We start from the raw sequence: 16,841 nt of genomic DNA, 5'->3' as shown, positions 1-16,841 counted from the left end.
ATCTCGACAGCCTCACCGTGGATTAAGATGAAAATTTTCGTCAAGGCCCCCCGTCGTCAAGGGCCGTGTCTTAAGAAGGTGATATTATATTTTTGGCCCCGTTTTCCCCTCCGCAGAGCAAATGAAAGTGGAAGCACATGGGTTCCAGGGAGGGTGTGCAGCGGTGTAGTGAGAAGGCCTGCCGGGCTGGAGGGCGGAGACCAGAGCCTCATGTCACGATGAGGTGCACGCTGAGACGAGCACCATCAGACAAGGCGGCGGGGCGGCGAGCGATGTGAGAACATGGACACACTCGGCCTGCTGAGCCCCCACTCACCCTGGCCAATCACACTCGGCGCTGCCTGCTCTCTAATTGGGTGGTGTGGAGTGTGGAGTTTGTTTCATGCTGGTTGGTTCTCTCTCTCCAACTGTCTCTCTCTCTCTCTCCAACTGTCTCTCTCTCTCCAACTGTCTCTCTCTCTCTCTCCAACTGTCTCTCTCTCTCTCTCCAACTTTTTTCTGTCTGTCTGTCTGTCTGTCTGTCTGTCTCTCAGTCTCTCTGTCTCTCTCTCTTTCTCTCTCTTTCTCTCTCTTTCTCTCTCTTTCTCTCTCTCTCTCTCTCTGTCTCTCTGTCTCTCTCTTTTACTCACTCTCCCCTACTCTTTCCTTCTTTGACCTCCTATGTCCCTCCTCCCCACCTCTCCATTCTGCTTCAGTACTCTTCATTATCTCTGTGCCAATGGCAGTCCAGAGGTGAACTACTATTGGTCAGTCGAGCCTTCAGCCCCAGAGTCTAACTGGCCTGGAGGTGGAGGAAAGCATGCCTTTCCCGCAATCTCTACCCCAAAACAGAGCTGCCTTCTGGGCCAGCAGCCTCAGTTTGTCTCCACCGGATCACCACGGAACCTGGTCAGCGCTAAAATGATACTGGCATGAGACAGCTAGCAAGTTAAATATAGTTAAAAGGGGAAAAACACTTTGAGGAGAATACAGATTTGGAATGGTTCCAGAAAGGTGTTTGTTTGTGTAAGAGACACCAGAAAGACATTGAGAATGTACAATTTATGTAAACGTGTTATAGCAGTACACACACACAGTACACACAACGCCTTTGAACCTTTTCTCCACAGTAAATTCAACTCGCTATTGCCAGCTTAAACTTTCACAGCTTTGGGCAAAATCCCATATTTATTTTATACGAAAAAGAAACCATATCCCGCTTCGTTTGGGTGAGTTGACTTGTCTCCACGCTGACTAGTACACTCTGGGTCTGAAGCTCTTGAGTCACTGTGCTGGACCTGAGGTGGATTCTCAGTCGCTTCAGAACTGAAGAACGGAGGATGAAAGTAGGGAAGCAGAGAGGAGGGATTCAAGGGAGGAGGAGAGGTTCAGGGGAGGAGGAGAGGTTCTGAGAAAGATGCCACAATGTCTCATTGGACATCCACCGGCCCCCGTGTGCCTTATGTCATCGTTTCTACATGCTGAAGATGACTTGTCTCCTGTGGGGTGCCCTCACCTCTTCCAGTACGGTTAATAACAAACAGCACTCTAAAACGCTGCTTAACGTCCTCATCCTCAATGAGTCATTAGATGTGATGGAGGGCTTAAGGGATTAAGAGAGAACCTGATGATGTAAGCCTGAGGAAACTTTAGGGGATTTCTCTCACTTTTTTTTTTCTTCAGTTCTTGTATTTCTTCTCACTCTCAAGTGCTTTTTCCAGTGTACTTTTTCTAGTAAAAAAGATGGGGTTCTTTCTCCGGAAGGACTTCCAAAACAATCAAATTAAAACATTTGCCATGCCACCAGTTGCTCTCTTTCTCCCTCTCCCTCTGTCTGTCTAGACGTAACAAGAATACAGCTTCATGCAGAGATGATTGGTCTTGCCTCCCCCTGTTTACATCTAATTAAAGTTGCAAAGAAAATGAGACGGTAGTCATTTAAACCATTGTGTAATCCTCCCAGAGTGATATAATCCAAGTACAGACATCAGGAGTCATCATCCAGAATGTTCTCTGAGACATAAAACTTGAACGCTTGTAAAAAATACCTTAGGCCACTAGATGAATGTTTGTTATATATCCAGATTTCAAACTATTCAAATCCTTCAGATGACTGTAAAAAGAAGAAACCAGTCACATGCTATCGTCAGAGATAATCAAGTGAAATATGAGGGGAGGGGTTATTAGGTTGTCTCATCATCTGTACGTTGGTTGTGGGGTCCACATGGAGTCATCCACGCACACATGAATCACATTCCCAGTGAAACAGGACACTGGGAGACAGAGATGGAGGGAGCAGAAACACATGACAGAGCTCAAAGGGGAAGGTGAGCTCTGGACGTAAGACGTGGAGGGAGATAGAGAGAGAGAACTAAAGCGTTACATTTCGAGGGACAAAGTCTCTGATGTGTTCTGCGCACAGCCCAGGAATTTACGCACGGGGGGGGGGGGGGGGGAGTAAGAAGGAGAGAGAGTGAAAGTGAGAGACAGCGAGAGAGGGGGGAGGGTGAGCTACAGGAGAGAGAAGCAGCGAACGGAGAAGAAGCGCCACTGACAGAGAGAAAAAGAGAGAGAGAGAGAGAGAGCGAGCAGTGGCTGAGTGGATGATATGATGGAGCAGATGATGGACAGAGAGAGGGGAGGACAGAAGACGCGCTCCTCAGACCCTTCCCATCCACTGTAGGGGAGGGGCAAAGCACACACCAGGCAAGAGAGACATTTTCCTGCTTCCAATCAGCACCAGCATCTGGAGATGAGAGCACAGAGGAGACCTGGACTACACCTTCCTACCTGAACGGGGTGAGTCTCTCTTCGCATGAGTCTCTCTGGCAGAATATGACTTCCATAACACAACTAGAGGAGAAGTCACGCTTGCCCTACCTTCATGAGTTAACAACACATAATGAGACAGTGTATTGTTGCATTGTGCGTTTCTACACTTTTATTAAGGTTTTGCTAAATATAGATTTCAGTTGGTATTTCTCTGAGAGGGGAGTACTCTGTCAAGAGAGTGATTTGTCAGGCTTACAAATGCAAGCACATGCCTGGGCATATGCTTGGACACAAGAGCGTGTCTGCGCAAACAAGAACATAATCTGCTGTCCATCAATTTGAACGGACAAATGATGGCATTCTGAGGTTATGCCATATTGCATATTAAATGTGAGATTGTTATGATGATCAAGAACATTCATTTTTGAATTATTCTCACAAACACATTTAACCCACATAAGATAATCTGCGTGGAAAACTGTTTTCAATATTTTGCTTTGAGCATCTAAACATAAGAGGGATGCACACTGAAGTGAAGTGAATGGCTATTATAAGTATTTCATGTCAGATAGTTATTGTACACAGATTCAGAATGAGTGAGAGAGAGAGTGTGTGTGTGTCAAAGAAAAATATAGAGAGGATAGAGGGAGAAAAGAAGAGAAAAATAAAAGAGAAAAATGAGAGAAAAGATTAGAGGTTACAGTCTTTCTGATCCGTATCAGTAGCCAATCAATAAATAGCCTAATGGATGGATCAATACCTTTTCAAGCCATTTCTGTACCAGGCTGATGGTGAAGTGAACCGTGAAGAAACACTGTTGGATCAATTGAATGATTAACAGGAGGCATTGATTACTGTGCCATTTGCACACCGTGACAGATGTGCTATCCATACTGCATGCAGCAATGCCAAGGACTCATTTGCATGCACAACATGCATAACATGTGTGTTCTAGCACACACACACACACACACACACACACACACACTGATAAATAAAATGAATGGCTATGGTATGCTTTCATGGATTCTGGCTCACCTCAGTTACTGTGCATCAGTTTGTGAATGCGTTGAGTATCAACAGACAGGGATACCACACCTTCAAAGAGATGTACAGGATGGACATGGTTTTACTGCATTTTGGAAATCTTTGGTTTGTGAGTGGGACCTCATAGGGGCTTACTCAGTGACAGGTACGTTCAGGCTTGGGACAGTGTTTCAGCGGAGGGGCGTACTGTGGGAGGGGAGGAGGTATGAGGGGGATGGATGAGGGGGAGGGGGGGTGAGTTACACTCTCATCTCAGATGAGACTGTCAGTCACACTCAGGAAGGCACAGAGGACCTCTGGTGAATCACCCCAATGAGTCTCAGAAAGCCTCAGTGGACAGAAACCCTATTTCAAATAACAAAAGAATACAAGACAGAGTAAAAAAAAAAAAACGTTTTTGTTTGCAGTTATTCTTTGAGGTTCGACGCAAGCATTTGAGGAAGCCTGTTAAAGTAGAGAGAGACACGTAGGCTTTGCTGGCACATGCTCCTGAGCGATAGGACTGACTGAAGCTAAAGTGGAGGGATTCGTGCCGCACGTCAGAATGGCCTGGCGTGTTAGCTTGAGTGGACCGTGATGAGAGCCTGCCTGGCTGAATGTCACTCGCACAACTCACAAGTAAAACACGTCTTTTTAGCCACCGAGTAAGGACAGCTAGTTCTCCGTAGATGGCTTCAGGTACCGCGTCACCTGGCTCTCAAGGGCCCATGCCGTCACAGACACACACACACATACACACGCACACACACGCTTCATCACTGTCCTACGTGCTTTGATGTGATATCAAGGAGGGGAGCATTACAAAGAACATTTTTGCTAAGTGTTATTCAGCGTCACACACTTCTTAAACTATGTGTCTTCACAGGTGATTTTGCTTGGGACTATACAGTCCACGTAAACATAGAAAATATCTGAAGCCCAGGTATGTCATGAGTCACTTACTATAGAGGAGCTCTGAGGAGCATGCATGGTGGTGCATGGTAGAGGATCCAAGGCAGGTCGTTTACTGAGCAGATTGTCGTCCCGACTACGTGATTACGGAAATCAGGGGGATTGTTCCATTTCCTGTCTGTATGGTGACACAAAGTTACTGTGGGAAACCAATTTGGCAAAAAATGGACTGTGTGATTGCTGGTTTTCCACAGGAGAAAATGAGATCATGCAGGATGTGAAGGGAAACGTTTTTCTTATGATGGTGATTCAGGAAAAAAGGGTGTTTGTTTTTGCGATGGTAAAAACACCTTGATGTTTCAGTAAACTGGATATGGTCCCATTCCTTAAAAAAATGTCCATGTCTTGATAAATGCACACAAAATACCCAAACAACCACATTTGCCAGCAAGGAATGGATGAGCAAAGGATAATGGTGCACTAAGGAGGACCTCTGAGAGGCAGGAGAAGAATGAGCTAGAAAAATAGGAGTATGAAAAGGATGGAGATAAAATAGGTCCTGAATGATAGCACATGGGGGACAGAGCATAAGAGAGTGAGAAAGAGAGAGAGAGCGAGTGAGAAAGAGAGCAAGACAAGAGAGAGAGAGAGAGAGAGAGAGAGAGAGAGAGAGAGAGAGAGAGAGAGAGAGAGAGAGAGAGAGACAGTGAGTGAGTGAGTGAGTGAGTGAGTGAGTGAGAAAGAGAGCAAGACAAGAGAGAGAGAGAGAGAGAGAGAGAGATGGTTGGCGGTCACCTCAGTGACAGCAGACCTCTGCCCTGCACTGGGTGTGATGATAGCAGCTCTACAAAGACATGTTGTGGACGACACACTCTCTCTCACACACACACACACACACACACACACACACACACACTCACACACACATACACACACATACATACATATACACACACCTAAAACATAGCCATATCCATTAATGTCTTGCAGGGCAGTGTTTGAATAACAAGACAGTCTGGCAAACAGAGATAGCAAGAGCTAAGCTTTTATTTCTCTGCTTTCCCCTGGAGGGCTCGGCTAGAATGGTTAAAGGATGAATCGAATCAACTGACTGATGAAACTATTTTTCCGCTTCAACTCTCACCCCAATTCCGTCACTTTCCGTCACCCACTGTAACCTGTATAGTTTCGCAGTCTCACATGGCATTTTAGTTGATTGCGAAGTATATAAATGATCTGTCTTTCCTTATTAGACCACCAGGGGGCCCTGTTTGCTATTGACAGTGTTCTGTGCTAAACAGCGAACAATCCCCCTGTGTTTTGCATGCGAGTCTAACGCTTATTTCCGCTAAAAGACAACAATGAACTGCCTTTTATAAGATCTGACACACATTACGCAGAAATCACAAACCCTGCTGACTGGATCCAGTGAGACCTATGCAAATACAATCAAACTATAAAATGAATCATTTTAGCTATCGAGGTAGAGGACACAAACTGATAGTGGCCATATTTCCCTGAACCTACACCTCCTCCTACGTTCCCTCCTGCTATCGCACGCCCCTGCCACATGGGCACCTTCTCTAGCACACGTCACGAGCCTTCCCTCCCCAACCTGACACAGTCCAGCTGCCCCCTGCTCCTCCATCTACCCTGGTCCTCTCTCCGCTCTCTCGCTCTCTCACACAACCTCACCCTCCTCCCTCCCTCCTCCCTCCTCCCCTGTCGTTTCACACTGGTGGAAGGATGTGCTTTGAACCCTCCTCTTCTTCCCTGCCTTACATCACTTACACCCCCAACCCCCCCCCCCTCCACCCCCCCCCCCCGCGGGCAAGATAGATAGATGCATCAACATTAATCTGCCTGGGGGGGGTGCTGAGTGGCCCGTGAAAACACAAACATCCCCCTCCCTTCCCCCCCGCCCCATGTTCCCCCTCCAGAACCAACACAGCTGAACCCAGACCCCCAGCAGCTCCCTCTCTCCCTGCTCCACTGGCCCATCGTCAGAACTGTCTTGTTCTGGTAAGTCGACCCTTTTAGCAGGACTGGCCGCTGTCAGCAGGCAGAATCGATGTTCTCTATGATTACTATTCTGTTGTTAGGAGTGCTCAACGGGCCAGTGCTTCAGTAAGTACACTGAATCATAGTTGAGGTGTTGCCACAGGGGCTTCAGCAGAATGACAGGTTGTGTTGACTCTGCAGTAATAATAACAGAAGACGGTGAGGGCGGGTGATGAAGATTAGATATTTCACCAGCGTCAGGGTGATACATCTCTGATGCTTACTGTCGGAAGTACACACACACACACACACACACACAGAGGAGCACACAAAACCAAAAGAAATGGCGCACGCTAAATCCTCTGGTGCTCTGAATGGACTGCAGTTATACAACACTTTTAGACTTTAGTGGGCTCTCAAAGAGCCTTTCATTCACACCGACGGCAGAGGAGCAGCCTGTCCATCAGGAGCGACTTGGAGCTCACTGCCTCGCTGAAGGACACGTTGACACATGGCCAGGGAGCGGGGGTCACACGGCTGACCCCGCCGTGAGGGGACGGCCCCCCCTCCACCTCCTGAGACTCTGCTGCGTGCTGCTCTGACAGGATATTGACTGTATGCCAATATGTTCCTAACAGCACTTGACAATGGCACATGGGTCACTATCCGTGACAGACATACACACACACACACACACACACACACACTGTTACACATGGATGAGTATCTATGACACCACACACACACACACACGCACGCTGTTACACGTCCCAGTCTCTCTCCTGTCTAATGGCTGCCCAAGTATTCTGCTCATGTCGTTGCCTTCTGTTGGTTGTTAAGTGAGACATCATTGGTTTCCTTTCTTGCCACTGTTGTGGAGGAAAACAGCCCTCATTGCATATTCCGGCCACGGATGCAATTAGCCTTTTGGTGCTGGCTGACTTAGCGTTGATGACTTTGCACCTCGGGTTCTGCAGAGGTGAACGATGCGGGGAGGGGTGGAGGAGGCAGAGGCAGAGAAAGAAAAATGAAAGGAATAAGACCACACAAAGAGAGACAGGAGAAAAGAGTTTAGTTTTTTTTATCCTCGGCCTCGGTGTTGCCTGTGTGTCTGTGTCAGGTTTGTGTCTGTTAGCTCGCCAACATGTGTCACAAGGTGTCTTTCTGCCTCTTGCGGTTGCAATTGGACGCCGAGAGCGTTGACCTTGCCCGCCCAAGCTCACGCGCAGACTCTGAGAGGTGTGGGACAGATGTGTTTTTGTGCGGCGTGTTTGCCTGCGTGTATGTGTATGTGTGTAACCCCGCCTGTTCAATTTCAGCGGGAAAACCTTCCAGCCTCGCACAAACACATCGCCGCTCTGATGCCAGTTTGCATCGTGGTGACATCTGGGGAGTACAGGAGGTAATAGATCTTCATGGGTTCAGTATTAGCTCGGCAACCTTGTTTGAGACCTCATCTACTCCTCCCGACTGTACAGGGCGACCACAGCACCCCAGGGTTTAATATTCACCATGTACCCACTCCCTTGTCTGATTGGATTCTTGAACACCCATGACCATTAATCACAAAAGACAGGCAAAATGGGAAAATAAACCGTTTTTATTACAATATGAAGTTTGTTTCTTTGATTTCCTTTCAAGAGAACAAGGCAGTGATGGCTCTTTGTGTTTTTTTTTTCCTAACAGGGCTCTTGGACTTGACTCAAAGAAAACGTGACTGTGAAACCGCCCAAGGGAGAAGCTCAAACCTAAAGCCCCGTGATCTCCACGTTCTTTCAGCAGTGTCATCGCTGACTGACCACCCGTGAGAACCCACACCCCACAGTAAACACATTGAGTGGCTAGGCTGCAGCATCCACCACACGTTTAGCCTGAAGAGTGATGCTATTCAGCTAAATAGTCGAATCAAGTACCGGCTTAAGCTCTTTGAAACATAACATCCCAATCTGTTGAAGGAATGTTTATCCTGTGCCGTGGATCTGAGTGATGCTGAAAGACCTTGCCCCATATGGATCCACTGGCAGCAGATGGACTAATGAGACAGCCGTTTATTTGTGAATGAATGAAGAATGTTACGTGATTCGCTGCCAAGAATTCCACAAATTAGAGTGCCTTTGCCCCCGGACACAAATTGCTTCAGTGCCCTTGTCTGAGAGCAACCGAAGGCTGGGGATTTCTAATGAGAACATAAGAAACAAGGAAACATGAGAGGAGAGAGAAGCAGACCCTCTAATTGAGTTTAGGTTAACCTTCTCCATGTCACATATGGACAGTTGCACGAGACAATAACACACTCATTCCAATCTGCCCCTCTCTACCCCTCAGCCCCACCTAGAACCAAGAAAGAGAATATTTCTGGTACTCGTGACCTACTTACGAAAAGGAGTCAAACAGAAACCCATGGAATCGGAGCTGTCGAACCCATAACATTGACATTTTCACGCTAACCATCCGAGACAGCTCGAAGCTCAAGGTCCTGGTGTCCCAGCAGACATGGAGTTCAACGGGACCCACGACTACCCTGGCTTTCCTACAGGGTTTGCCCCCAACTCCAGCATGGACTACGAGGACTACGAGCAGGAGACGGACGCCAGCAAGATCATCATCCCGTCCATTTACGCGCTGGTCTGCTGTGTGGGCCTCACGGGCAACGCCATGGTCATCTACGTCATCCTGAAGTACGCCAAGATGAAGACGGCCACCAACATCTACATCCTCAACCTGGCCATCGCCGACGAGCTCTTCATGCTGAGCGTGCCCTTCCTGGCCACGTCGGCCGCCGTCCGCCACTGGCCGTTCGGCTCGCTGATGTGCCGTCTGGTCCTGAGCGTGGACGGCATCAACATGTTCACCTCCATCTTCTGCCTGACCGTGCTGAGCGTGGACCGCTACGTGGCCGTCGTCCACCCCATCAAGGCCGCACGCTACCGCCGGCCCACCGTGGCCAAAGTGGTCAACGTGTGCGTGTGGGGCTTCTCCCTCCTCGTCATCCTCCCCATCATCATCTTCGCCGACACGGTGCCGGCGCAGGACGGCGGCGTGGACTGCAACTTCCTGTGGCCCGAGGCGGCGTGGTCCGAGGCGTTCGTGGTGTACACCTTCCTGCTGGGCTTCCTCCTCCCCGTGGGGGCCATCTGTCTGTGCTACTGCCTGATGGTGGCGCGCATGCGGGCCGTGGGGCTCAAGGCCGGGTGGCTGCAGAGGCGGCGGTCGGAGAAGAAGATCACGCGGATGGTGCTCCTGGTGGTGGCCGTGTTCGTGCTCTGCTGGATGCCCTTCTACATCGTCCAGCTGGTCAGCGTCTTCCACCGACCGCCGGACCCCATGGTCACCCAGCTGTTTGTCATCCTCAGCTACGCCAACAGCGGCGCCAATCCCATCCTCTACGGCTTTGTGTCCGACAACTTCCGGCGCTCCTTCCAGCGGATCGTGTGTTTCCGTTGGCTGGAGTCGGGCCTGGACGGGGAGCAGGTGGACTACTGCGCCGTGGCGCTCAAGAAACAGGCCACCTGCCGACCTCCGGACTTCCCTAAGGAATGTCTGGCCTCGGACATGGTGTTCAGGAATGGGACCTGCACCTCGAGGACCACAACATTGTGACGGCCTGAGACATTGGTGATGGGAGGGGTTAGCGACGGTTTGTAAAGATCCTCTGTGGGGTAGCGGGTCAGGGGCTGGACATGATACTGACTACACTGTGAGCAGGAGACCATGGGGGAAGATCTACACACAGCTAGCTAGGGAGATACATATCGTTTAACACAAAGGTATGCTGACCTGGTGGGATGCTACAGCAAACCCCCGCCACTGCACACAATTCCTGGACTTGACACAGCGATTCTTTGAAGTGAACCAGCGCTTTATGTAAAAAAAAATAAGAGTTTGCTTGACAAATAATTGTTTGCCAATTGTAAACTGGATATAGAGTTTTATTTTCTGGTAAACACCACAGAGTGTAGGTAAAGACAATCTACACACAACATTCCAATGTGATAAAAGTTTGACAGATTTACATTTTTCATGGCAGGAGGAAAAGTAATTTAATGACATTGATGATGTGGAGTTGGAATCAAACTGTTAAAGTGAATAATGTCTGTGCACTCACGAAGTTTACATGTTATTTTTCAATGCTGATTGTTTATGTATTTACTGTATGTATGTATATATTATATATCTGTTGGTTGTTTATTTGTGAGCTGTTTATTTGTGTTTGTAAGTCTTTTAGAGGGTTACAAAGCCTGACACTGAACAATGAACCCCACCAATTATTTGTGATGTTGGTACATGGACCACAACATAATTAAATCTGACCAATCAACAGAGTTCAAATCCCACAATTCCTTGGGTTGGCTCTACATCCACTTAATGCTTAATGACTGAATGTTGAATTCTGTGTTTATCTTTTGTTTATCAAAAAAAGATATATACTATTTTCAAATCTGAGGAAGATACTGTAAATATGAATCTGAAATAAACACTCCCATTTCAAAGTGTGATTTTGTTCAAAAAGAATATCAAACAGATGGTCTAGTACTCAAAAATATGAAAGTTCTACAATTACCCTTGAGAAGAGGTGCGATCTATTTTCCATTTGGGTTTGGTGAAGTGGAAAATTCCCCTGACAGACTGACCTACGGATAATGTCCATGAAGAGCAACAAATTAACATTTCTACTGTCGGACACTGCATGTACTGTGTGGAGCTGAAAGTTACGAAGGCGTATCCGCAACACCAGTGAAGTAGCCTGAGGCGCAAACTCCTATTTAGCTCATGAGCACGCTGGAAATGTGGCTTCCCTCCAGAGGTTAAAGTGGGGTCGCTATAGCTGCTGTTATTTGGATGCCTTGAGAAAAGATATCCGACATTTCATCTCAGACAGGTACAATCAATCCTGCACGGGGTCACTACAACACCACCATCCAAACTACAATCTCTGCTTCCACTCAGGGAGGCAGAGATAACAGAACGAGAACATCTCTCCGTTATAAGGTAACCCCCTCCCCCACCCCCGGTTGCAAACCACCTGGACCAATAGGAAACATTGGCACGTTACCTAAGCTACTCTCATTCAATCAGTGAGTGAGTTTTGCTTCCATTATTCCCCCACTACCTCTTAAATACAGACTTTATACTGGCACGTCCACATCTTCTTATTTAAAATCCTCGATTTGTTTAGCGTGTGATACAATTAATCTTTAGAGAAGAAGCTTTCTTTGGATGGACTCTGAATAAAGTTCCCACGTGTCAGTTGCATGAATTCCATACGATACTAGCGCTGAAAACTCGAGCTTGTATTTGTCCTAACACATGCATCATAAGCATAACTCAAGGCTTGGAATGACCAAGCCATCGCGGTACATGACAGTCTATAACAAACACTGTCACACTCACAGGCTATGCTGTGAATGTGTCACGTTGTGTATGGTGACTGTTTAATGTACAGATCACACATCACTCTGGGTGCGGGCCTCGTGTGCTAGTTTATGGGAACTACACATCTATATTACAGGCTGGCTGTGATAAAAAGTGAATTACAACAAGGAGAGGAACAAATTGCCACCAGCAGGGAAACGCAAATCAAAAGCACATGTCATGTTTGAAGTGTTTCTATGTACATGACAAAAGGAAAGACATGTAGGCTATGTAGCATGTTCACAAGAACGCGTGTCTTTTATTTGGTTGTGGGTTCTTTTTTATTATTTTATATTAGGAATTATGAGATTATGTTCATTAAAAAAATTGTTTTGATGGAACTGAAAAATACACTCCATGTGACCCTGACTTAAAAAACCTCTTTAAAAATCAAACTCAGTATGGAAGGTAATGGTCTGTTTACCTTCCAATGCCTTACCCACCAAAACATGGTTTACAATCATCAAAATATTTTTTTTTAAAAAGGCTAAAAGCTTTCAGCTACGCTACTTGAAAGACAACAGGGAAGATCAGAACAGAACGTTCATCAGGCCTGTGCGCAGGAAGATGTGATGTGTTTACAGACTGATTAAACTTGCCTTTACTTCTCTTGTAACATATTCACTGTACCATGACTAAAACCATACAGGCTCCCAGCAACCAGCACTGTTGTGGGGTAGATTATTTCACATGGCTTCCAACCCGGTCCAATGAATAACTGTTGCATTTCTAAAACACATTTTCTGTTAGATGTTGGGTAAATACATTACAGTGACCTTTATACGTCAAAAACAAATCAAAAGCTTAAATCATGCAGTGTAGCTCCTGTAGCAGTGCAGAATTGAGGGCTCAAAGCTTGTGTTCAAAAACGGGTCAAAGGTCGAGCCTCTGCCACTGTATTTGAGGTGGTATTGAGGGAGATAGCAGACCAGTACGGAATGCGTGGAATCCAAGTCGACGCAACAATCTCCTCAATAGACAGAGAAAGAAAAAAAGCTAACAGAATTTGAAAGGTGAGGGTGGGGAATTTGAAGAAATGGTGCGAGAGAAGATAAGAGAGAAATACTATCGAATTTTTTACGAAATTAAATGGACTTCTCAAAATGTGCAACAACGTGATGAGAACGAGGAGAAAGAGGAGAGGAGGAGATGGAGGAAGGGGGGGGGAAGAGAAAGGAGCGACAGACCCCCCCCCACACACACACACACACACACACACACAGGGAAACTGGTTTGGGTGTCGATATATGTCATCACTGAGGAGGGATGGTCTACCTGAATTGGTTATCCAGCCAACCATCCTGTAGTTTCTGCGCAGCATGAAGAGCTGTAGGGAGGTTGTGGGGCCATTATACTGGAGGCCAATTAAGATCCCTGAGAGGAACACATTAACATCCAACCTCCACAGTCAGCAAATGTATGGTCTGCAAATATCCCCTATTGTATCTACTGTAAATGCTGCAATTTCATTGATCCCCATGGACAATCTAATTGGAGAAGTATGAATTTAAAAGGCTACAGTGGAGAGAAAGAAATGACATTCTAAGTCAACGTTTCAGTTTTCACAGGAAAATAGAATGTGATGTGAGTCACTAATTGACAAGTCCTTTGTGTGTTTGCTTCACTAGCTTGTTAGCGAGCAGCAGTCATCTTCGACTGGGCGTCCCCCGCAGGGCTTGTTTGAATGTCGATCCCATCGACATTCCCCACCACCACCCTCTCATCCCCACCTCCCCCTCTCCTCCTCATCCCCACCCCTCCCTCTCCCCCTCATCCCCACCCCCCCTCTCCTCCTCATCCCACCCCCCCTCTCCTACTCATCCCACCCCCCCCTCTCCCCCTCATCCCCACCCCCCCTCTCCTCCTCATCCCCACCCCCCCTCTCCTCCTCATCCCACCCCCCCCTCTCCTCCTCATCCCCACCCCCCCTCTCCTCCTCATCCCCACCCCCCCCTCTCCTCCTCATCCCACCCCCCCTCTCCTACTCATCCCACCCCCCCCTCTCCCCCTCATCCCCACCCCCCCTCTCCTACTCATCCCCACCCCCCCTCTCCTACTCATCCCACCCCCCCCTCTCCTCCTCATCCCCACCCCCCCTCTCCTCCTCATCCCCACCCCCCCTCTCCTCCTCATCCCCACCCCCCCCTCTCCCCCTCATCCCCACCCCCCCTCTCCTCCTCATCCCCACCCCCCCTCTCCTCATCCCCACCCCCCCCTTCTCCTCCTCATCCCCACCCCCCCTCTCCTCCTCATCCCCACCCCCCCTCTCCTCCTCATCCCCACCCCCCCTCTCCTCCTCATCCCCACCCCCCCCTCTCCTCATCCCCACCCCCCCCTCTCCTCCTCATCCCCACCCCCCCTTTCCTCCTCATCCCCACCCCCCCTCTCCTCCTCATCCCCACCCCCCCCTCTCCTCATCCCCACCCCCCCCTTCTCCTCCTCATCCCCAGCACTACCCTCTCCTCCTACGCCTCCCTGTACAGCTCAAGCAAGCCAGTCGGAGAAACAACAAACCACCCACACAACATTGTTCTTGTGAGAAAGCATGCTATTTTCACCAGGGACAATGAAAGCTCTGTGGATCAGCTCGAAATGTTGTGATGTTATCTGGTCAGGGTCCTCTGACACAACAGCTCTCCCAATCTAGAAAACACTACATTCAATCATCGCATCATTGCATGATGGTTGAAGATGAAAGCAAATGTTCAGACTGTGATCATCTGTCTCTGATTAAGAGCGAGGTCAAGCATTGTGGGGAATACTTGACCTTTCACTTCTCATCTGTTTTGTCAGGTATTGATTCTTATTCATACCTGAGTGTCAATATGGATTTCTGCATGGGTGTAGATTTGCGTTTGTGTGTTCATCCATGTATGTATGTGTGTGTGGATGCACATGCATTCATGCATCAAAATACATGTTTTCCTCCAACTGAAACATCAAAAACATTGAACCAAATAAAACCTCTGGTTTTATAGGTCAGTGTTTCTGATGTCCGCAGTTTGCTAAAACACCACTTGAATGCCAAAAACATGACGTGTTATAAGTGGATCTATTGCTTGATGGAGGAAGTGTAGTTTTAATTACATTCAGTAACCACCCAACCATAGAGGCAGGACTTTATTCATATTTAATCAGGGTTCCTTTAATTGCCTTTCTGCTTTACTAATTGCTGTTTTGGGTGGTAGGAACCTTGTTTATTATGTTGTTCAAAGTGACTCAATCAAGCCCCCAGTCCCCTGGTCTGAAACAGTGAGGAGAAGAGGATTGTGTCGATACATAAACATCTTCCCCTCCGGACAGGCACAAGGAGGGGAGCTCAGAGGCGAGATGGTCCATCGACCGTTTTCGACCCCTTGAAAAGTTTACAGTTTGACAAAGTTTTGGGGAGGCGTTTGGTGTGCACTCGACAGCAGTTCAGATGCAGCATGGCCACTGGAGGCTGGCCTTGGGGAACGACAGTCTGGACAGTACTCGTTATTTGTTTACAAGAAAAAGCAAGGGTCCTGTTTGAGATTCCCCAGGAAGGGTTGCTAGGTCCTTAACAGGACATGCATTATTTATGTACTGGTGAAGGATTGCCCCCTCCACACACACACACACTTTACAAAATGAAGTCAAATCAGTTGACCATATGGACAGAATACCCCCGGCAACCACTCACCCCCGCCGATCTTGACCCAAAGCACCCAGACAACCAGAAACACTGGCACAGAGCAATTGAAGTGTGAATCCAACACCAGGAGTGTTTATCGGTATCTAGGTGTCTCATGAGAGTGTGAAAATGATTCAAATGAACACTCCCGGTGTTAAACCAAACACTTTGAAATGTGCTGGACGCAGCCCCTCCAGACATCCCTCCACGGCACCCCCAGCGGTGGCCTCACCTGTGGGGGCATGGAGGTCAGGTCGTCCAAGACAGTACCTCAGGAAAGGGGCGGCTCTGGAGGAATGCTGTTTTAAGTGATTTCATTAGTCTCAGCCCCCCCCACATCTGGATCTACCTCCAGTAGGGCGTCAAGACGACACCATAGTGCCCGGGTGCTTCTTTCCAGGAAGCAGTTTAAGGGAAATGAGCAAAACAGGTAGAAATCCCAAGTGTTCCCATTCACAAACCTGTCCCCTCGCGCTGAAGGCTAAACAAGATTTAAAGCCAGCTATTTCCGGGGCATTTGGAGGCGAAACAATCTAATGGTTGGTTCATTTTTGTTAGTGACACCCACAGGAAGGACATGCTGGTGTTTTCGTGTGAGATCTCCACCTGTTACTGGTATTGTCTCGGAGTCGACTTCCGCAGCACACTAAAGATTAAAGATTTTAACTGGGTAGGCTGGTGACAAAAGAAATGCCGAAAAGAGTTGGGTTAACAAACTGTGGTTCAGCCAGAAACTGCACTCGGAGAAAGAAGCACACCTACTGTAATGAATCAATAGTTAATACAAAGAACCTAACGAGACTCCATCCACAACTTGGTGCATCACGACATAGAGTTCATACAAATCAGTTGACCTAGTTGGAACAGATCTTTTGTTAAGCCAAGGACCCACACTAGGTGTCGGTTGTTAAAGCCCCACAACTGACATCTCTACTCAACTCTACGGAACTATACAAGCGATGCTGAGAAAGGATCCAAACACTCCCCACTCCTGTGGACGTGGGTCTAGCTCCAATACCTCTTCCTCGTGTTTGTGATGGAATGGCGTTGGACGTGTGCCGGAACACTGAATAACAGAACGCTT

General features: G+C 47.9%; 1 protein-coding gene across 1 annotated transcript; it reads left to right on the top strand.

Moving 5' to 3' along the window:
- Positions 1 to 9,183: 9,183 nt before the first annotated feature.
- On the top strand, positions 9,184 to 10,355 carry sstr1b (somatostatin receptor 1b). The gene has a single exon (XM_084691415.1). It carries the CDS (start codon positions 9,184 to 9,186, stop codon positions 10,288 to 10,290), a length of 1,107 nt encoding a protein of 368 aa, XP_084547541.1. The 3' UTR covers positions 10,291 to 10,355.
- Positions 10,356 to 16,841: the final 6,486 nt, after the last annotated feature.

The sequence above is a fragment of the Hypomesus nipponensis genome, chromosome 25 (assembly GCF_054491055.1).
Source record: "Hypomesus nipponensis isolate SF chromosome 25, ASM5449105v1, whole genome shotgun sequence".
NCBI classification, from domain to species: Eukaryota; Metazoa; Chordata; class Actinopteri; order Osmeriformes; family Osmeridae; genus Hypomesus; species Hypomesus nipponensis.
The sequence above is the reverse complement of the archived record's forward strand: the minus strand, read 5'-3'. Positions and strand labels throughout refer to the sequence as shown.